This window comes from Panthera pardus, unplaced genomic scaffold (assembly GCF_024362965.1).
Source record: "Panthera pardus isolate Hobbes unplaced genomic scaffold, ASM2436296v1 HiC_scaffold_11, whole genome shotgun sequence".
NCBI lineage: Eukaryota > Metazoa > Chordata > Mammalia > Carnivora > Felidae > Panthera > Panthera pardus.
In genome coordinates, this window is record NW_026526666.1 from 11,922,107 (window position 1) to 11,944,884 (window position 22,778).

General features: G+C 35.5%; 1 protein-coding gene across 5 annotated transcripts in view; it reads right to left on the bottom strand.

Moving 5' to 3' along the window:
* Positions 1 to 22,778, bottom strand: part of RAP1A (RAP1A, member of RAS oncogene family) — a 78,491-nt gene that overhangs the window by 51,474 nt on the left and 4,239 nt on the right. The window contains exon 1 of one of the 5 annotated variants that reach the window (XM_019457837.2): positions 19,427 to 19,520. The exons of 3 other annotated variants lie outside the window; for them this stretch is intronic. Coding sequence is in view for 1 of the 2 variants with exons in the window: in XM_019457838.2 (XP_019313383.1) it covers positions 19,427 to 19,440 (14 nt within the window). In the remaining variant the exon portion in view is untranslated. Of the gene's footprint in view, positions 1 to 19,426; positions 19,521 to 22,778 lie in introns of those variants that run through there. One more of the 5 variants, XM_019457838.2, reaches the window with a different exon arrangement.

Here is a 22,778-nt window from a genome sequence, read left to right on the forward strand (position 1 = left end):
CCGATCAAAGCTTTAAAATACTTCCAACTCTGAAAATTACTTTGAGTACAACATTTCTGCCCAGAAAATTCTGACTAGAAAGAAAACTAATCCTGCTAAATATTTGCTTAATAGTAGTATCTAACTCTATTTTAAAGTTAGGGCTGAATGAATTACAGCTTTTATCTTTCTTTTACCTAAAGAATATCGTACAAGGAGAAAATAACTCCCAAATCTTGCATTTGACAACAATATGTTGAAAGACAGCAACCAGAGGTCACAAACATGGAAACATTTAAGGATATTAAGAGTTGCCAAAGAAGCAACATTTAATAAAAAAATTAAAATTACAAAAATAAAATGCAGGGTTACAAGAACAGTCTTTAAATTGTCATAAAAGAAATATTTCCATGATATATGATAAAATTTCCAAACAACCACATACACAAAATACCACAAATAAATGGAAACAATAGCACAGTTAAGCAGTGCCTTTGTCATGAAACACCAGAAAATATGATTATAGAGGAATTTCTATGCAGAATTCTTGACAACAAGTATACCAGATATTTTCACTGAAAAACAGAATTCTCAATATAGAGCAAACTAAAAGACCAATAGGTTACCTACAACATTCATACACATTCACAATGATTAGAAATTTCTCAGTATCTAGACTGATCTTAATCCTTTGGTAGATATGAAACTATCAGAACAACAGCATATACAAATTGCAAAATCTGAAAAATGCTACATACAAGTAAATTACAAAATTACCAACTCTTAACAATTGTGTTTGAGTCTAATGCTTTCGGACTCACATAATTTTCAATGTTCTTCAAAAATGAATTATTATAATATTTTATTGATAAAAATTTACCAATTTAAATAACTTCATATTAGTTAAAAGATACCAATCAATAAGAACTATTAAAATTCTCTGAGTATAAAAAAAAACTTAGAGGCCTAGATCTGGACTAAGCTTGTTAACTGGGAAAAAGTATTTAGAGTCAAATCAAAAACCACTTGAGTACAGGAAAAACATTAAGTATTACTAAAGTCTTGAGGGTCAGGGTTCAAAGGCAGATACTACAATTAAACATATATGACTAAATTTCCTAGAGGCTAAAATCTTAACATTTAGATCTAGAGCCCTGTTTCTAACAATGCCTTTTACTGGCTAGACGTAAATAACTGATTTATTTGCCTAAATCAATCTAAGGCATACTGAGCCCAGCAAACATCAAACTTAACTCAGTATCTGGATTAATACCGGGAAAAAAAAACAGTATTACAGTGGTCCCTAATCTTACAAATATCCATTATGTTGATCTACTACGAATACATGGCAGTGATAAAAGAAAATAAGACCAGTTGACTAAATTTAGTAAGACAAAAATATTATAATGCCTTTGTGCAAAGTGTTAGTTTGATTAATTTATCAATTGTATGGCCTCTAGGTAACAACAACCATTGGAAAAAGCCAAACATTTTTCCAAAAGCCAATTCTATGTTGAGAAGTGGCTCTACTCTGAGGCATGCATTCATTTTTTATTCCTTTAGTCTGCATTTGCTGAAATGTATTTACAAATTGGGCACCAAGTTCGGGGTGCGGGGGGAGGGTGGGTGAAGGAAAGAAAAGGAAATCTGAAAGACAGATACATGCTGTCTCTCCAAATCAGAACAAAACCTCTCTAGCTCTAACTGGCAGGGCTCCCCTACTAAACAGCAGCAGTGCAGTGGACGCAAACACACTGGAGTGAAAAAGCCTGCCAAATTAATGTTATGAGAGCAAAGAGAAAGAGTAGAAAAAATTTGGTCATTTATTAAAGGTTCTGTCAAAACTAGGGTAATGAAGCATACAAAAGGAAACGGAGAGGTTTACTTTTACAAGAATATCTTGTTATCAGCACACAAAAGTGAAGCAAAAAGAACTGGGCAGTCCAAATACAATTCATGAAAAAGGCTCCTGATCATTAAGAATTATTAGTAAATGTCTAAATTAATTTCCTTTTTTTCAATACCTGGCCTGGTATAAATCGTTGTGTCTGTAATCCGAGGAAAATCCCACAGCACAGGTTTCCCACCGTACTAAAATAAAATCTCAGACACGTCGATCCCTTCATCATCTCCCAACCTATCAGCTCCTCTCCTTCTCTCCTAAATCTAGATTCCAAGAGCGGTCATCAGTGTAGCTTAGTAGCTAAGCATAGACTTTGGAACCTAACTTCTGGGTCTGAAGTCCAGCTCTGTCACTTACCTGCTCTGTAATCGTAGGCAATGTCTTAACCTCTCTGTGCCTCAGTTTCATCATTAGGATAACTGCCTACTTCAGAGGGTTACTCTGAGTAAATAAGTTAGTATCCCTAGTGCATATGTATAAATGTGCCTAGCACAGAGTATGGGCTCTATATGTGTCCGCTCTTCATCATAATTATACCCTTTTGAGTTAGTCTTTGACCAGCTACCTCTATTCTGTGTATTCCTGTGTTTCCCCCCAAATCAGCCAATGTAACATCAACCATGAATGAATCTTAAAATCTTTCTTCATTGCAGGAGACAACACCATTATGTAACTGACATCACTACGACACATTCCTGGTCTGAAATCTCACCTGGACCTTCAGTATTGCACATCAATCCTCTTACCAATCATTGTTATACTTCCTCCCTCATTCCCTCCCCCCCTTACTAGTATCAAGTCCAGTCACTATCATCTTTTTTCCTCAAGTCCCACTCAGAAGATAAAGTCCCTCCTCACATTTAAAGGTCAATCCCTCTACCTGCTCTCTACTAATCCCTCTGCAATCTTCTGTCACGCAAGCTAGAAACATGCATGCCCATGTACAATCTGTTCCCCAAATATGATCCATAGCTAAGTCCTGTGGATTTTACCTCCTAAATATTTCTTAAAATTGTTTACCCTTTTCATGCCTATTACTTGTTAATCAAAGCACTCATCATCCCTTAACCAAGTATTTCCATGAGCAATCAGAGATTAAGGAGAATCAAAAAACTGCAACATCAGAAGCTGAGGGAAGAGCAGTAATACTGACATTCTTTTTTAGCCTCCACCCAGCCTTATACCCCTTGAATCTATCCTCCAATGCAAGCCAGAACGATTTATTTAAAATGCAACCCTACTGTGGTTCCCCTGCCTAAAATCCTTGAACAGTATATACCACCCTCTTCCCATCAACCATGGATGTACTTCAAAAGATAGGAGAAAAAAAACCTTTTTTTGTTTTTAAGACTAAATATAATTTTCTGAAGAATAGAAGAGGATCCAAAATTTGGTCCAAAAATTTCAATTCTCATGGAGTCTACGACTCCAAAAAGGTCCACTCTTCTAGAGGACTTAGGACCAAGCTCATTAACAGGGCCTGTAAAGTTCTCCATGATCTGGCCCTGGTCCATGTCAGCTTCACCAGCTGTCCCTCTATGTGGGCAGATATCAAGAATTGGTGAAGTAGACATCTGTTATTTTTGCATGTCTAGTATCCCTTCCTCCTTCTTTTGGTAACAGCATCCTGACTCTCTGTTGGGAAATAACCCATCTCCCTCACTGCAGTTTTGGTGGAACTGTCAATCAAGATGCCCCACCCTCCAGTGGGCAAAGGAGATCTCTTACCCCTCAAGGTAGGCCATTCAGGCAGATTTTCCTAAGAAGCTGAAATTTGAGGAGAGTGATATAAAGGCGGGAAATGGTTAAAGTAGATTCATTCTGACTGTGCTACGCTAAAGACGCTGTTTATTCCTGCTACCTAGGTCTCAAGCCCTGCACACTGACTGCCCTGGTGCTTCTTGAGGCTTCCTGAGGCCTGCATGCTTATTTTTTTCTTACATTCTATTATTCAACATCCTTCAAATACACGTATTTTTCTGCTTAAATTAACCATTTTAGCCATTTGTTCATCCTTTTACTGGAAAAATATTTATTGAATTACGTGACGGTTAGCTGTAGGTGTCACTTGGCTAGGATACAGTAGTATCCAGTTACACAAACAAACACAGAATCTAGGTGTTGCTGTGAAGGTATTACGTAAATGTGGTTAACATCTAACATCAATTGACGTTAAGTGAAGGAGATTATCAATAATGTAGGGAAGGCTCCATCCAATCAGTTGAAAGCCTTTAAGGGCAAAACTGAGGTTCCATGAAAAAGAAATTCTATCATGTGGCTGCCAGAGAGTTTCCAGCTGCCCTACCCTATAAATTTTGGACTTGTTAGGCCCCACAACAACATAAGCCAATTTCTTGAAATATATCTCCCACTACACACACACACACACACACACACACACACACACACACACAATTATTTATGCATATATATATGCATAAATAATTGTGTGTGTGTGTGTGTGTGTGTATCCTACTGGCCTGTTCTTTGGAGACCCCAAATACACACACCTACTGGTGCTAAGAACAAGACAAAGTCTGTTCCTGTTGCTTGCAACCAAAGAACCCTAAGTACTGTTATATACGTGACTAAGGACAGAGTTCACAAAGAGCTCCCTGTTTTATCCATGTGCTAATCGTTTAAGCTAGGAGTACAATTTTTAAATTCTAAACCTAATGGCAACAAAAATAATTTTCTAGATTCCTCCAAAGTACAGGGAATTAAAGAATGAAGGCATACTTAAGAAAGAAAGAGTGTCTAAAATAGGCAGAATGGGTGGGTTCCTTTACTCTAGTTCAGGAATCAGGATACTCTGACCTGTAGGCCAAATAGGGCTCACTGCCTATTTTTGTGTGGCCTATAAACTAAGAATGGTTTTTACAGTCTTAAACGTCTTTCTTTTAAATCAAAAGAAAATTAGTATTTCATGACATGTGAAAATTGTATGAAATGTAAACTTCAATGTCCATAAATAAAGTGGACACAGTCATGCTCATTTGTTTACATATAGTCTATGGCTGCTTCTGCCCTACTGTATTGCAACAGAGACCGTATGTCCCTAAAAACCTAAAATATTTCTTATCTGGCCCTTAACAGAAAAAAGTTTGCTGACCCCTGCTCCAGTAAAGAAATTCAAAGAAAGTATGAATTTTGGCAAATGGGCAAGAAAAGGGTAAAACTGTTAGAAAAGAAGATACAAGAAAAAGAATATATTAATTGTACTACTATTTATTGAGTATTTACCATATACAAAACACTGGGTTTGTTTTGTTATGTTTGAGAGAGACAGCACATGTGTGTGCAAGTTGGGGAGAGGAGCACAGGGAAAGGGGGGGGGAGGGAGGGAGGGAGGGGGGGAGAGAGAGAGAGGGGGAGAGAGAGAGAGAGAGAGAGAGAGAGAGAGAGAGAGAGAGAGAGAATATCTTACGCAGGCTCCTTGCTCTGCAGAGTCAGATGCAGGGCTTGATCCCATGAGCCTAGGATCATGATCTGAGCCAAGATCAAGAGTCGGATGCTCAACCAACTAGGCCACCCAGGTGCTCCTACAAAATACTGTTTTGAGCACTTTACATATTAATATTTCTAATCTTCGCAACATTCCTATGAGGTAGAGACTATTATCCCCATTTTATAGATGAGTCAGAGGCTAAAACAAACTTGCCCAAGCTCAACAGATATAAATTACAGAACTGGGATTGCAACACAGACAGTGTGGCTCTAGCACCTGTGAGGTTAACCAACAACACCATACTGCTTTACCACTGACCTTCTGGTCTATCTCATCTGCACTGCATTAATTTAATGAGTTGATTTTCCTTAGAACTGAAATATTACAAACTCTGTAGATGAATCAATACTAGAATAAATGAAGAAGTTTGTGGCAGTACATTCCTTTGAGAACATGAGGGATTTCCAAGACCTATGCCTATCACCCTTCTTAAAGATAGGAAAGTGAGGAAGACACCCGTTGGACTCAATCATCACTTTCCCCTATCCCATGCTTGAACTCAAAAGTTTAGGCAGGTTTCCATACTCAGGCTAAGATAAAGCACATTCTCTTCTCACATATCTTGCCTCATCACGACCAATTAATTAAGAATCTCTGGATGGTGGAGCTGCCTGGGTGGCTTAGTAGGTAAAGCGTCCAACTCTTGGTTTCAGCTCAGGTCATGAGCTCATGATTTGGGAGATCAAGCCCCACGGTGGGCTCTGCACTAACAGTGCAGCACCTGCCTGGGATTCTTGCTCTCTCCTCTTTCTCTCTGCCCCTTCCCCACGGGGGAGCACTTGTGCACACACACTCTTTCTCTCAAAATAAATAAATAAACTTAAAAAAATAATAAATAAAAGAATTTCTGGATGGTGGAGCCAGGATGTGGTTATTTCTCAAAGCTCCTCAGTTAATTCTAACATATGGCCAAGCCAGAATGGAGACCCACACATCAGTATACTTCTCTCCTTTCAAGAAGAGCAGTGATGAAAAAGAATCCAGGTAAGGGGAAGGGCAAGGCTAGAGATGGGAACTTGACAAAACCTGTCTTTGAAGAATGGAATTTTTATTTAGTGCTACAGTATGCTAGTAAAGAACATTTCTAGTCTTCTTGCCTCACCATCTGAAAACTTTATTAAAAAAAAAAAGCAGGTATGAAAACAAAAATATTTGTATATATGCATATACATATGTTTACACAAAAAAATTTCAGTAAGGGTACACAGCAAACTGTTAACTATTATTTTTTGCCTTATCTGTACTTTTCTCTTGATCTGTACTTTATATGTTACCTGTTATTTCTTCTCATAATGCATGACTTGTTTAGTTCAAAATAATGAGCTTTTTAAAAACAGTGTGACTAAAAAGATCTTCAAAGATTACTTTAATTATACTTTGAATAGAAAAATAATTATATAAAAAACTAGTAAAAATTACTTGGTGCTTTTTACTGAAAAGCAGTTTACTTTTTGTCAGCACACAAAACATAAAATCTCCCTACTTCTCTGTGCAGTGGAGATCTATATTCTAACAAACATATTAATAAATCTTTCCCACCAAATGGCTATTACTAATTAAAGTCTTACTAATACTAATTTATAACAATACTGAATGTGAGAAGAAAATATTTTAAATAAGAATAAAATGGAAGTATTTTGAAGTTTTACTAACACAAATGTCTATCACACAGGCTAATTTTTACAATATTTATAGTAGTCTCAATTTAGTTAAAATAGCCTCCTTATATGGATTACACATTTAAATGAATTTTAAGTTTTTCATATGGCTTCCAGCTTCAGAAAACAAAGAAGTAGGCAATGGGGGTGGTAAAGCAGTACCCGAGCAATCAAAGGGCTTGGCCAAAGGTCTAAAGCCATAATGAGTTAATGCTCAAACGTGTTGTCATTTGTTTGCTGTTGTGATACTTCGGTAAAGGACCCAGCTTCGTGTATATTCATAAAGCATAGAATAAAATAGAATCACCAAAGAATAGAATCTCCAACCTGGTTAAATGGTAAGTCTCAAGAGACAAAATCACATCAGCAATGCTAATTTTTTAAAACATAGCAGGCAAAAAGAAAGACCATCACCATGAGGGAAAACAGATGGGTTTTTCAATCCGCTGGAGAAAAGAACCGTGACCCAAAGCAAGGTAAACCTCTGCAACGGACTGGGGCTAGCTGTAGACAAGTCAACGTGGAGAGGCTACTCATAGAAAATAGCCCTGTATGAACTGCCTAGGTAGAGTTAGCATTTATTACATTTATTATGATTAGCCTTCATCCTAGTGGCGAGTGTAGTACCCACAGGAGGGATTTTTCATTACAAAGGTAAACTAACTCTCTCAGAACACTAAGAGCATTTGGAAGTCTCACTCAAGAGTGTGTCTTAAAAAAGAAAATTAGCTCATATAATTATAGTCGGGTCAGGACCAACATTTAAAGATTTTAGTGATGGTGTCAGCAATTCAATTTAAATTTAAAGGTGAAAGTACCTGAGAAAAATTAGCCCTTTTTGTAAAAAAACAAAAAACATTTCTACTTTGAAAACCAAAGCATAATTTTTTTTGCAATGTTAAACGGCTTCTCATAAAGAAACTTACCTGAATCCAGCAAAAACACTAATTAGATTAAGATTCTATAAAAATCGGGTGTTGGTTCACAAGTGTTACCTAATATAATAACTATTCTGATATATTTTTAACTTTATGAGACTCCAACCCTCAGAAAAAATGTATGAATAACTCTAAAGATGATATATAATGGAACTCTATAAAAATAAGCAGGAATAGCATAGTGAGAGATATCTAAAATACGTACCAGAAATGTAAAAAGAGAAAGAGAATGTATCTCCTATATATAACTATATACCTAGTTACCAAGTTTAAAAGGAAGGAAAGTTGGATTGCAAACAAGAATATGCCCGAGATACTTCAATCAATAAACCAAAGATTAAAAGGCATATTTGACAGAAATGTTGTTCCAAATATTCCAGAAAGCTCACAGCTCAACAGCTTTTTTTCTTTACTTTGCAATTCAGAGGTGCTTTTAGAGTTCTAAATCACTGCTAGGCACTAAAAGTTCTCAAGCCCTAAAACTGTAAATCTTCAGAAATCTATAATTTTCTAGTCTAGTTAAAATACATATGCTTGGCTTTTAAAAAACAATAAAACAAAAAAGCTAGCCAAACTGTAACTTATAATCTGAAAAATATACAGACACATGTGCCTACTTAATGGAACATTTTACATTTCCAGGTATAAAAGCACAACACTACAAAGTTACAGTAACTAAAATCTAGTAGCAACATCAGAGTAGGCAAATAAAGCAAGCCTAAAAACTAAAAAAAGAAAAAAGAAAAAGAAACTCAAGCATGTATTTTATTTCCAATTCTTAAATGATCCAGCAATTCTAACACAAATGGGAATTTTTGATACAGAAAAACACAAGCAAACAAAGGTGTATGCAAACAACAAAACCAAAAAACCAGGAAACAAAAGGTTTTCAATAGAAGAATGGATAAATTACTAGACATCATTACTGGTGGTTGTCCTTGGGGAAAGGGGATTTTCACCCTCTAAACTATACCTACCAAAAATATTTAAATGTACAGAATAAAATAATTCTACTTCTTGGAATTTATCCTAAGGAAACAATTAAGACTGCATGGAACAATTCAACTGCAATGATATTCAGACCAGTACTTACAATAAAAAAACTGAAAAGTATACGAAATCATTTAAATGACGGCAAATTCATATAACAGAATACTATGCACTGATATTATTTATTCTTAGATATTATTAAAATATACTCATTTTTCACAAAAATTCACAATATATTTTTATTTTTTTCACATTTATTTATTTTTGAAAGAGAGACAGAGCATGAGCAGGGGAGGGGAAGAGAGGGAGAGTCACAGAATCTGAAGCAGGCCCTAGGCTCTGAGCTGTTGGCACAGAGCCCAATGCAGGGCTCGAACTCACAAACCACAATATCATGACCTGAGCCAAAGTCGGACGCTTAACCGACTGAGCCAACCAGGCACCCCCACAATATATTTTTAAAAGGAAAATGAAACATTATGCTTCTGATCTCCTTTAAGTTTATTTATTTATTCATTCTGAGAGAGACACAGACAGAGAGCCCGCAGGGGGACAGAGAATCCCAAGCAGGCTCGGCACTGTTAGCCCAGAGCCCAATGTGTGCCTCAAACCCACGAACCCTGAGATCATGGCCTGAGCCAAAACCAAGAGTCGGACACTTAGCTGACTCAGACACCCGGGCACCCGTGATCTCATTTTTTAAAAGAAAAAAATACATATGCATTAAAAACCACTGGTAAAGATATATACCAAATACTAATAGGCTGAGAAGTAAAATTAAGGGTTTTTTTTTTTTTTTTTTTAGCTTATTTCATGCACTCTCAAAAGGGGCATTATCGCCCCCAAGGGGATGAAAATTGGCTATTGAGGGCAAAAGAAAAAAAAGGAAAGAAAAGGAACATTTTCTGCTTATAAAACACAAATTAATATATAATACATAAACAGAGAGGTATTAAAATTTTATAAGGGGGTACAATTAGAAAAATAATATCTAAAAAGACTGGGGCAGGACGAGCGATAATGATAAAAAGGCTGAGAAACACTACCTCATTGGTACTCTCAATTTTTCTACAATGAACTCGATTATTACTTGCGTTTGAATGGTAATATATGTACAGTTAACTAATTAAAAAGACATATACGATGGAAGTTAAGACAGCATTAATTTTCATTATTAAATATAAAATTTATTCCTATACTGTCTTTAAAATAGAATACAGAGTTTTTAAAATATAATACTAAAATGAAAATATAAAGAAATTGATAAAGTACTGCATCAGAACATCTGGATTCACCTGAAGAAGTAAACTACAGATTCCTTGGCCTTACTGCAGACCAATCAAGATTTCTACGAATGGGGCGAGTGGCTTTTATTAAATGAGGCATATTTATATCATCATCCCACTCCATGGAAATATGAAATGCAGACAGATTTTAATTTAAGTCTAAGAGATTTTTAAATTATGTACTAAAGTGATAAAATTAAACTAAGAGCCTAGAAATCTAGGAATCCCTGCTAAACTCCTCCCTTTCCTTTAAGGAACTTGATTCAAATTTCTTCATGAACTCTCAAACACACCCTATTATTCACTATCTCTACTGGGTACAAGGCACTGTGAAGAATATAAAACAAAAAAGGAATATTGATAAATTTTGCCCCTATTTTAGGGGCAAATAAACTCACTTAGGCCAACATAACCATTGGCTTTCTCAAGGCACCATTAGTCACAAAGAAACACAGGTTTTCTTTGCTCTTATGATGCAAATTAAACAAGGAACAAAAGTCACTGTTGGATAATAATAACTAAGATGCAGTCAGTCACACTCAGTTCTCTAGTTAGTATACTTGGCACATCGGCCTTCAAATACGCAGGATTCCAAATTCTGCCTACACCAAATTCAAAATCTCCCTTGTTAAATCCTCCAGGTTTAAAATGTTAAACCACAATGCCAAGATTTATTGCATACATAAAAAATGAAACTACCTTGGTGCATAGCTAAAAGTCCTATTTAACTGACTGAGAATATACCTGGATTAGTCAAAGTAGTGCATACAAAGTGTAAGATATCGCTCCAGTCCCTAGCAATCTTCTCCAATTTTTTATAGCCACCAAAGCCAACTTTCGGTGGTCTTAATACTAACAGTGTCAGCAATAATAATTAAGTGCTTTTTGTATGCCACACACACTCATTTAATCTTCAGACATGTCTGAGAAATAGGTATTGTTCTTTTTCCATTTTACAGATGAAAAAAAAAAAAAACCAACAACGAGAAATAAGGAGGTGAAGTTGCAGCTGGCAGATGCGATCTGTGATCTGCAAACCTTCACTGAGTGTTTTTGCCTGCTGACCACAAATATGTTACTACCAAATGACCAAATATTCAAAGTGAGATTTGGTGTTATCATCTCTCTATATAAATAAATTTAAAACTTGTAATTAAATAATTATCCATAAAACATCATATAAATGTATGTGACTGAGGCAAACCTGAGTGAGAAGAATTGAACAAAAATTGTCCAAGTTATCATATCAATAGTACAATACTCTTCCCATTTCTCTTGCTCCTTAAACCCCAAAAAAGGCAACTTAATTTTGCTTGGTTTTAAAGTACAAATTTTAGGGGTGCGTGGGTGGCTCAGCTGGCTGAGTGTCCGACTTCAGCTCAGGTCATGATCTCATGGTTTGAAAGTTTGAGCCCTGCATCAGGCTCTGTGCTGACAGCTCAGAGCCTGGAGCCAGCTTCAGATTGTGTCACCCTCTCTCTCTGCCCCTCCCCTGTTTGTGCTCTTTCTCTGTCTCAAAAATAAACATTTAAAAAAATTTTTTTAGGGGCGCCTGGGTGGCTCAGTCGGTTAAGCGTCTGACTTCGGCTCAGGTCACGATCTCACAGTCTGTGAGTTCGAGCCCCACGTCAGGCTCTGGGCTGATGGCTCAGAGCCTGGAGCCTGCTTCCGATTCTGTGTCTCCTTCTCTCTCTGTCCCTCCCCCATTCATGCTCTGTCTCTCTCTGTCTCAAAAATAAATAAAAACATTAAAAAAATTAAAAAAAAATTTTTTTAAATAATGAAATACAGATTTTATCATTACAGCCTTTAATTCATTTTATCCCGTAAGAATTTTCATCTTTAAAAGTTTTACTAAGTTTCATTTCATATTCTATAATGAATTCATTTTAGAACTTTCATTTTCCTTTCTCTTAATTTTTTTTAATGTTTACTTATTTTTGAGAAAGAGCGGGAGGGGCAGAGAGAGAAGGAGACAGAGGCTATGAAGCAGCTCTGCACCAGGAGTGGAGAGCCAGATGTAGGGCTTGAACTCATGAACCGTGAGATCATGACCTGAGCCGAAGTCAGATGCTTAACCAACTGAGCCACCCAGGTGCCCCTATTACTTTCATTTTCTTATTATAAAATATATGATGTATAAAAATTCAGAAAATAAAAGGTATAAAGAAAAAAATAAAACCACCTATAATCCCAACTTCAAGATAACTTTAGTCTTTTTGGTATTTCCTTTATGCCTATATATGAATAGGTATTTTGTAAAATTTAGAACTGAAATTATACTATATAAACACTGGTAGTCTGTTTATTTCTCTCCTAACAATAGAGAATTTTTTAAAAATCGTGCAAATACAATTCTGATTGATTTTCTACAAAACACTTTGGCTTATTGGACTTTTTACATAAAGTGTTCTCTCTCTTGCAAGTATTGGAATGTTTTTAAAAACTCGTTAAATTTTACTGATTAAATAAGCATTTTCTTTGGACTACTAAAAAACGGCACACATCCATCTTCAGCACATCAATATATCGAAGACATGGTTATGGAAGTGTTATGGCTGCAAAAGATCAAAACCGTGACAATTCACTCTAGACACAAGCTCAGCCCAGTACACTGGAACCCAAGAAAGCCAGCTGAGAACACCACAAAGCGAGGATTCTTTATATCCAGTGTTGAAGGCCTAGTGCTTACATATGCATGCAAGCAGATGGTACTGAGTGGTGACACAATCTCAAGCTCGTCCCATTGATGACAGTAGTCCAAGTCTAAAACAAAATGGGAATAACAGAATGACTACATCATCTAAACCACTCTACTCATGGTTTCAACTGCAGATTTTGGTTGGTTCTTGAATTATAATACTGTCCTATTACAATGTGAAAACTATGACACTGGAGTACTATGAGAAGTCACTGAATATTTATTTAAAGTTCAAAGGAATGTTTTACAATGAAGTTTGTCCTAAGTGTGAAACTATTCAAAAGACACAAAAACTTTTTAAAAAGAGTATACTATTCAACCAATTTGAGTTACTCAAATTCCAGACTTACCATTTGGATGTAAAAGAAACACCATCCAAGTAACCTACTACCTGAAAATCTAAACAAACAAAGGTGAGTCTGAGACGTAAGATTCACCTTCTAAACTCACTTGCCCGTGGTTTTTCTTAAATTAATCTGATATTCTTAAATAATTAAATTAATCAAAGTCACCTGCAATTTTTAGATATACACATCTACAGGGCAAACTGACACTTCTACTTTATATGCAAAACAATGTCCGGAAGCATGAAAATTTCATACCAGGGGTTATGTCATTACTAAACTGATTCTACGATTAGAATGGAAGAGTGGAATGTACAGGAAAGCAGTCTAAAAGTTGTCATGCAGAAATATAGCAAAAAACCCAAAATAACAAGAAGAACACTTCAAGGATACCAAGAACCAAAATGTCATATAAAGTTTTATTTTTTACAGACCAGTCGTCTTACAACCTTAGTATCGGACAACTGGAAACAGTTTAAAACAGTATTTTAAAATACGTTCCTGCTTCACAAAAACAACCCTGTTCATTCTATCTACATTTATTGTACTGTACTTCCAACTCAAATCAACATGACAGATCCCACACTCCATGAAATAATGTTACTGCCACACGTGGTAAGGTTCATCATATCCTCTCTGAAGGTCCCTATAGGCCACCATCTCTAAACTAAGTGTTCTTTTTACTCATTCAACATTAATTTATCTCCTCACAGCTCACATTTCATCAATTTTGGTTCTGTTTCGGGGAAAATAAATTTCTTTTCTAATCATAGCAACTTCCATGTGTTATTTATTCTCCTATGGTTAATCCTGTATCATAATCCATTCTCTTTTGTAATCTTCATCTAAAATAGTTTCACTCTCTAGATGACCTGCATCTGTTTTCATCTCTTAGGCATCCATTCCTATTAGGTATTCATTTGAAAAAACTCTAAACTTAAATTTATTAAGACATTAACTCATTTAAAGGATTAGAAGCTTTATAAATACACAGTTTAGAGATCTCATACTATCGTTCTGCCTAACATCAGTTGGAATAATGGAATATAGTTTTCAGAAAACTATAGTAAATTTTTAAAGTTAAAAAAAAATAAGAGACATAGAACCAAAAGATGGTATCTTGAATATGAATACAAAAGATGATATCCTGAATGTTTTAAAAACTAAAAACATTATAGACTACTCAGTTAAAATCAAAGTGGAAATTATACTTTCCCAAGTTTTTAGTCTTTATTTCCCTCCTCAGGATTTTTACTGTGTGATTTATTTTAAGTAACTTAAACTTCGGGGGGAGGGGGGGTGAGGGGAGATTTACAGAGGAAAAAAGGTTAAACCAATTATTTCTGAGGAATTTTCTAGACTCATTTGGAAGAAAAATGATGTGTTACACTAAAGAAAGGATTATAAGAATATAGGGATTCACCTACTTGTTCATTTATTCATGTTTGGATATAAGTAAACTATAAATATTTATTGATCACTTGTGTGCTTTGTAACTGTGGTAGTCTCTTCTGGAAGTTTGCTGTCAGTATGATCCTTTATAATTAGAGTTTGTTAATTGTCGTAAGTTATATATATAATTACTTTGAGTTTTATCATCTGTAAAAAGTGAACAATATTTCGCAGATTTGCTGTGCAGATTACGTGAGATACAGTAATTTTACCTTCAAAAAAACATTACTTCCCTTCTCCCTGTAGATCCCTCTAGAGATTAGGACACTGATCAGTGGTTCTCAACCTTACTCTGAAAAATCTCTTCTTTTGTCCACAGATTCCACATCTGTAGATTTTTGGTAGATTTTTGTCTACCAACTGCACTGACATTTAATTAACCAGATAGGTAACAGCTAATCAGAAGTCTCAAACTGCCAAAGGCATAAATACTAATGAAACTCAATGTTAGGTTCTTGAGGTGCAAGCATGTTTTATTTCATTAACAGCTTACAAATCACAATATATGATAATGATTTGTGATAATCAGTCACAAAGATTTGAGTCAATACAGTTATTGGTCAAAGCAAAGACATACAATATTTCACCTATTTAAATCTATTGAGAAAACATACATAATTTTCATAAGGCTTTTTACAATATGGGAATAATTTGTTCCTTTCTCTGCAGACCCCTAGGAAAAACGTAATTTATTTACCAGGTTAGTGATTTTCTATGTCTAAAGAAACTACTGGTTACCCTACGGATTTGTTTTAAGCCAGTATCATTAATAACACCACCTTCAAATTCAAAAGTTACATATATTTATCCATAAAGGTAAGTAGGTAGTGATACCCTGTGTCTTCCCTGGTATTTATAAGAACAAAATCCAAACCCTTCACCAAAGCCTGATGTGGTTTGATTCTTGCCAACCCCATCCCATCCACCAGTCTCTTCTCAGCCTATCACTATGGACTTCTTAAACGTGACCTACTGGTTCCCACTTCAGGGCTTTTGTACCACGGGGGCCCTCTGCCTACTTCACTCTTCTTGCAAATCATCACATTTAGCTTTTATTCATTCAGGCCTCAGATTAAATGTTACCATCTCAGAGCTTTCCCTGCTATCACTCTACTATCACTCTAAACCCTCCTATCACTCTAGTATTTCACCGTTACAGCTTCCTCATGGCATTTGTGGCCTCTGAAATTACCCTGTTCCCTTATTTGCTTATTATTTCTCTCTACCACCACCAAACCCCACCAATATCAAGAGTTCCATGAGAACATGTTTTATTCACTGCTCTATCTCTAGCTTCTAGAATACTACAAGGCACCCAATAATCATGCAGTTACTATTTGCTGGATCACTGGCCAAGCTGTTTAAGACTATTCTGGAGAAAGACTGATTTCTTAGTAAAGAACTTACATTTAGCATTCAAAATTACTGATTCAAAAGAAATTTAAAAAAATGGTTTTGACTACAGAGAATAAGAAAAATGTATACAACATTCTATTCAACAAGTGAGCTTTCTTTTATGTCTATCCTTTCAGACAGAAAATATTTCACACACTTCGTATGTCACCTCATGTAAAAAGTAAATGAATTTTGGGTGCCTGGGTGGCTCAGTCGGTTAAGTGTGCAACTCTTGATTTCAACTCAGGTCATGATCTCACGGTCTGTGACCTCAAGCCCTGCATCAGGCTCTGCACTGACAGCACAGAGCCTGCTTAGGCTTCTCTGTCTCCCTCTCTCTGCCCACCCCCCCAAATAAAAAACTTTAAAAAAAGTAAATGATTTTTTAATTTCAGTTTCATTCAAGTATAACTGACATAAAATTGTGAATTTTCTTATAAAAAAGTATGCCATTAGCTGCTAGCCACTCAACCTAATAACTTATTTTTCCTGCCAAGATGCCTGCAGGAAAGCTTCTAAGAATATAAAACATACAGACTGAGAAGGCCACAGTTGCCCTAACAGCGACAGTGCTGGAATGGCCCAAAACAGGGAAGATCCTGCTCTCAGCTATGGCTGGGAAGGAGAGAGGGGTAAGAGTGATCAGACCTAGGAGAATGAGTATAGTTCTGATTTCTGTTGAAAGATCTTGAAACCAATTCAAAAGAGACTCAATTGGAATCTTATAACTGTTTTGAATACCTGAGGTCTCTTTGGCAAATGAAATCTCATTTGACTGACAATACATGGGCTTTTGCAGTTACACATAAGAAAAACACAGTATTTGTAGTAAATAACACACACAATCTTCAATACTATGTGCTACATTTGCTTACTAATTTAAAAATATTTTTAAAAATACTTTTAAAAGGAAGAGTTTAATACAAATAACTAATGAAGAGTTTATTTCAGAGTTTAGAAAATATTTGAAAACTAAAAGAAACATTGAGAAAGGTGTAACAATTCAATTTTCTAAACAAGGTTTAGAAAATGTAAATACCTTAAAAGTTATCACAAGCCTCTATTTATTTTTTAAAAACTGGGGGTTGCTTCTTTTCTCAACTGGTGGTATTAAAAGAAGACAGGGAGCAGATAATCCACAGCCCATGTGAGTTTACTTACCAGTCACAAAGAAACATTAATATCAGTCTGTAGGCTAACTTTCTTGCTTATCATTCAGCCAAGTGGAAAGTACAATTTAGCACAGAACTAGAGCCAGGTACCACAATGACTAAGAATGACATTTGCAAATATTTTTTTTAATTGACAAATTAAGTAGGGAAGGAGAGAATATTAAAAGTATTATTCTCTCTGAAGATTCTATACTCAATTTCCTATTTTTCATTGCTCCGTATTTCACCGCCCACAGCATTCTAAGTGTTTAACGAGAAGTCTGCATTTCACTTTTCTTCACTTCTGCTCACACAACTGATGCTTCTAAAGTCCAGTTGCATTGACGCTGAAAGACCACATTCCGAATTTAACCTTACAATGAAGTATTTTAAGATAATACCTCCAGAAATATAATGTCTAAAAGTGAGGGGTCCTTTTTAACTAAGAACTCCAAATGCTAAATAAATAACATTTCTGCAGACTATCCATTGGTCGAAGAAAGCTTAAACATATGCTTTTCACACATGAAATAATAGGAATCTTTTACCCTTCAGTTAAAAAAAAAAGTAGTTGGGGCGCCTGGGTGGCTCAGACGGTTAAGCGTCCGACTTTGGCTCAGGTCATGATCTCATAGTCTGTGAGTTCGAGCCCCGCGTCAGGCTCTGTGCTGACAGCTCAGAGCCTGGAGCCTGCTTCGGATTCTGTGTCTCCCTCTCCCTCTTCCCCTCCCATGCTCATGCTCTGTCTCTGTCTCAAAAACAAATAAAAACATTAAAAAAAAAAAAAAAAAAAGTAGCAACAACCAAAGCATACATAGTGAGTCCTATGTTCTCTAATTCTTCATAGTCTATCCATTAGGCTCAGACTGTTCCTTTTGAATTTCATCTCCAAACTGGGTGCACTTGAAGACCCAGAGACTTTCACAACAATGACTCCTAGCAACTCTCCTCAAATCCTTCCCTCTTGCTTTCGGTTAAACCCTCAGATATGCCTTACCTGTATTAAGCCATCCTCCTTGCCTTCAGTCCCTTTCTTCCTCAATTTATTCTGTACTCTGTAGCTAGATTCATCTTCCAAAAGATAAATGCGCTGATTGGGTCACTTTCCTCATATCAAAACATCTTGTGCTCCTGAATAAAGTCTATACTTCTCAACCTAGCATTCAATGACTTCCAAAGTCTAGCCCAATAAATCTCTCTAGAGCCTTATCGCCATATTTTCTAATTACACAAGCTTAGGCTTCTGTCAAATCAACCCCCTGTCCTCCAACTTGTCCTGAACTTTCTATCTTGGCTCATGCCATTCCTACCATAAAGAATGTCTACCACTCCCCTCCAGCTGCCACTGCTCATGACCTTCTTGTGTCTCTGCATTTATTCATGTAAACAGGGACACACAGATGATATCTCCTGCCCTACCCACCCCCCCCAATCGGGCAAAAAAAAATTAACAACAGCTAGCTTTTATTAAATGCTTACTTTGTGCCAAGCAGTTTTACATATTATTTCTAATGCTCTCAATAAACTTAAGAAGTAGGCATTATTATTCTGCTTGTAAAGATGAGAAAGCCAACGTTCAGAAACACCAAATCATATATTTAGGAAGTTATCTCAAATTAAATTTGAGTTAACTCAGTAAGTTGCCTCAAATCATATACTTAGTAAGTGGCAAAGCAAGGATTTGAACCCAGGCTGCCTAAGTCCAGAGCCATTGCTCTAAACACTAAGTTGCATTGCCTTTTTTTTTTTTGTCTGAACCATGTGACTATCTGAAATGATTTAATTTTACATGACATTTCCACTTACTGCTTCTTATACAATAAGCTTTCTCATGTTTGTCAGTTTAGCAAAGGGAGAACATGAAAATGCTACTTCTTTCCAATAAAAGAACAATGCTCAAATTGCAACTTCAAGGAATGTCTTTTCTTGTCACAAAGATTACTTTCACCTAAAATATTTTCAAAGAAATTCATTCCAGGCAACTTTTTCAAAGATGATTGCAAATTACTATTCATACACTGTGATGGTTTTACAGATTATTAATAATAAGAGGATTTTGCGATTACCACCCAAGAATTGTAACAGATATCTATCAAATTGGCAAAGATTGTAAAAACTGACCTACTCAATGCCATTGAAGGTGCAGTGAGACACACACTCTTATACACAGGGTAACCACCCTCTGATCCAGTTATCCCACTTCTGGGAATCTATCCTAAAGGAAGAAAAAAAAAAAAAACAGAGATGCAATCAAAGATAAATGTACAAAAATGTTTGCCCCAGTGTTATTTAAAATAGTAATATTATAAAGAATCAACCGAGAAGTCCCACACTAGGAGACCAATATCCTGTTCAGAGAAAAACGTAGGAACAAAACGATGTATATAAAAGTATAATTCCATGTTTTAAAAAATTAAAAAATGTGTACATGCAACAAAAGAACTAGAAAAATGTACATTAAAATGTTAGCAGTAATTATTTCTAGGTGATGGGTTATAAATGATTTTCCATTTCTTTACAATTATGTTCTTTTCAAAATTTGCCACGGTGGAACATGAATTACTGCAAACAGGAAAAAAAAAAACGTTTAAGTGGCTATAATTACTGAAAATGATCCTGAACCTAACAAGGGCATATTACTTGGAAAAGAAATACTTCCTAGTGAAAAAAAAAAAAAAGTCAAACTGGTTTTGTTTCCAGCTTCTGTTATACTCACACTTACTTTTAAACTGTGTAAAGAATGTCATCCAAAATTCAGTAGTATTCACACAATTGCACTGGGCTCACTATCTAAAAGTCAGCCAATGCTTCAACAGAAAACACCACAGTTAAATGAACTGTTTTATTGTATGTCTACTGAGAATAATAAATGTCCAATTAATCCTAACTCAAAACATGCAAAATGGAAAAACCGAAAAACTATTCTGGTTTTGCAAATTAACTATGTATACTGTTGTTCCCTTATAAGCACATCACAATTAAGTCTGGAGGGGGGAGGAACTTGAAAATAAAGCTGGCAAACTACCAGCATTCACTAAAAATGCACAGTGATGCATTTTATCTACATGAACATTTCTGTCCTAGGGCATAGTTAACTTTAGTGGCAAAAGATGATTTTCATCGGTGTAGAAAAAAGATTAAGCTGTTCTATAAAAAAACAAAACAACAATAAATAAATAAACATTCTTGCATTAAACACAGAATTAAAACTGCCAACTGAACTGGGGGCAGGGAGGGGGACTTCGCTACAGTTTGGCATATATGCAGAGAGCGATTTGCCGCCCCCCCCCCCAAAAGGTCTTGGAGTAAAGTAAAATAGACAGTAAGGAAACAATTCTTATTTTACTTTACTGTATTTTAAACTGGGAAACTGGTTTTCTTGTAATAGTAAGCTGTCAGAAAATAACACCATGGGTGGGGGGGGAATAATACCACAGAAATAGGTGTTGAGCTACTAAGAAAATTTTGAAAATATCACACTGATTTTACTTAGAAAAAGAGTATCATTCTATTTCCACTCTACCGTGAAAATACAACATTTATTTATAAAACATGTGTCAGGTCCTGGCAAACAAATTATTAGACTATAAATTCCTTATAGTAGAAACTACAGCGTCACATCTCAGTTTCCATCAAAGAACTTAATATTGGGTCATGCAAACATCTGTTCAATGACTGAATCTGAAATCTATTAATAAAATCATGCAACATTTTTACATGCATTCAATGGAATGGAAAAGGTAGATCAAAAGACATCAATGATTTGGGCTAGACACTAAAACTACATAAAATCCAAAGATTAGTGTTAAATTTCAACTGCTAAAATAATTAAGTTATGGTTGCTTGCTTAATGTTCTATAATACAGCCAACCTGTCTAGAACAGAATGATCCTGTTTATAAATGCATTTTTAAATATCACTGAAAACACAGTGAATGAATTTACTCTTCAGATTACACATCTGAACAATTTGAAATGTTCAGTTTGCCATAGGAGATAATTTCCTACTACTAATTTAGAAACTTACAAGCTACATTTGGGATTTGCCCAAAGAAACAATTGCACCCAGTTCTTTGTGCCTCTCTTACTTTTACACTTTTGTGGTTAATAACTATAACAGTTCTATCCTGAGCAAAGTTATTTTATACAACCAGCATAAATGTACACTGCAAACAACCATGAATGTTACAGGTATATATACTTGTGAGTTCAAAGTAAGGTACTTCAAGTTTTAATTAATCCAACAGTACCTTTTACCAGTTACAAAGTGTAGCTTCGTATATTCCTATTCTTATGAAATATGGACTAACTTGAATAAATTCTGAAACCAAACACGGGATTACATATTTAATTCCAAATTCTGTTACCTTTACCACTCTACACTTTGAACCAATCTCTATCAATGGCAACTAAATAGGCTAGAAATAGAAAACTGAATATGTAAAGTAATTTTTTCCCAGACTTATCTGGAATTAGCCTAAAAAAATAAGTCATCAGTACCTTTAAAAAAAAGCCATTAACTTCTCTAATGATTGAAGTTAATTTCATAAAACATATTTAATCCACCATGTGCATAGCATATACTTCTGAAAATTGTATTAAAACGATTATTTTTAGACCACTTATAAAAGTACACTATTTCTTGTTTCAACTCCACCATAATCATCACGCACAATTTCCTTTTCTTGTTGGTACACACATTTACTTTCTACCTCTAAAGGCCTATTTTCAAGCGGAAACAACAGCATGGCATAGTTCTCTGTTAAACTGCTTTGCTGATCAGTACATCATGATAAGCTAAGCTTATAGGTTCAATACTCTTCTGGATCATTTAACTTTGAAACAAAGTGCCCTCTTAACCACTCATCTCAAAACTGTGAGAAGGGGACTGTAAAGAGTGTGTGAAATCATTCAGTGTCCATAACCACTATTACAAAAATGCATAACCTGAATGGGCCAATATTAACTCTCTACATGAAAGACTGAAAAGCACATAAAAACTATCACTTGTAATCCCCAACATTCACGCGCAAAAAGGGGAGGGGGGATGGATGCTTCATCTCAATAACATATGAAAGCTTAAATACATTCATGTTTAACCCTGATCACTTTCATAAGATGTGAATTTGGCATTAAGTCATGCAGCAATATATGACATCAGAATGGACAGGATATACTTGGAAATACGCCATAACTCTTTTTAAAACTGATGAGTTTAATCTGAAAAAGAACATTAGGAGGAAGTAATTTTAAGTTCACAATTTTAAACTCACCACAACATTAATATATAAACCGTTTGTACAATTTTTTTTCTTTTTTTTTTTTTTTTTTACTGAACTTCTAAAGTATGAGAATTTTAGAACCGGGAACTCAGAGGTTATTTGACGTTGCAGGAACATTTGTTGGGTCCCTAGCATGTGTCAAACACAGAGCTAGGTGCTTGCAGGTAACTCAATTATTTGACTCACTTCAGA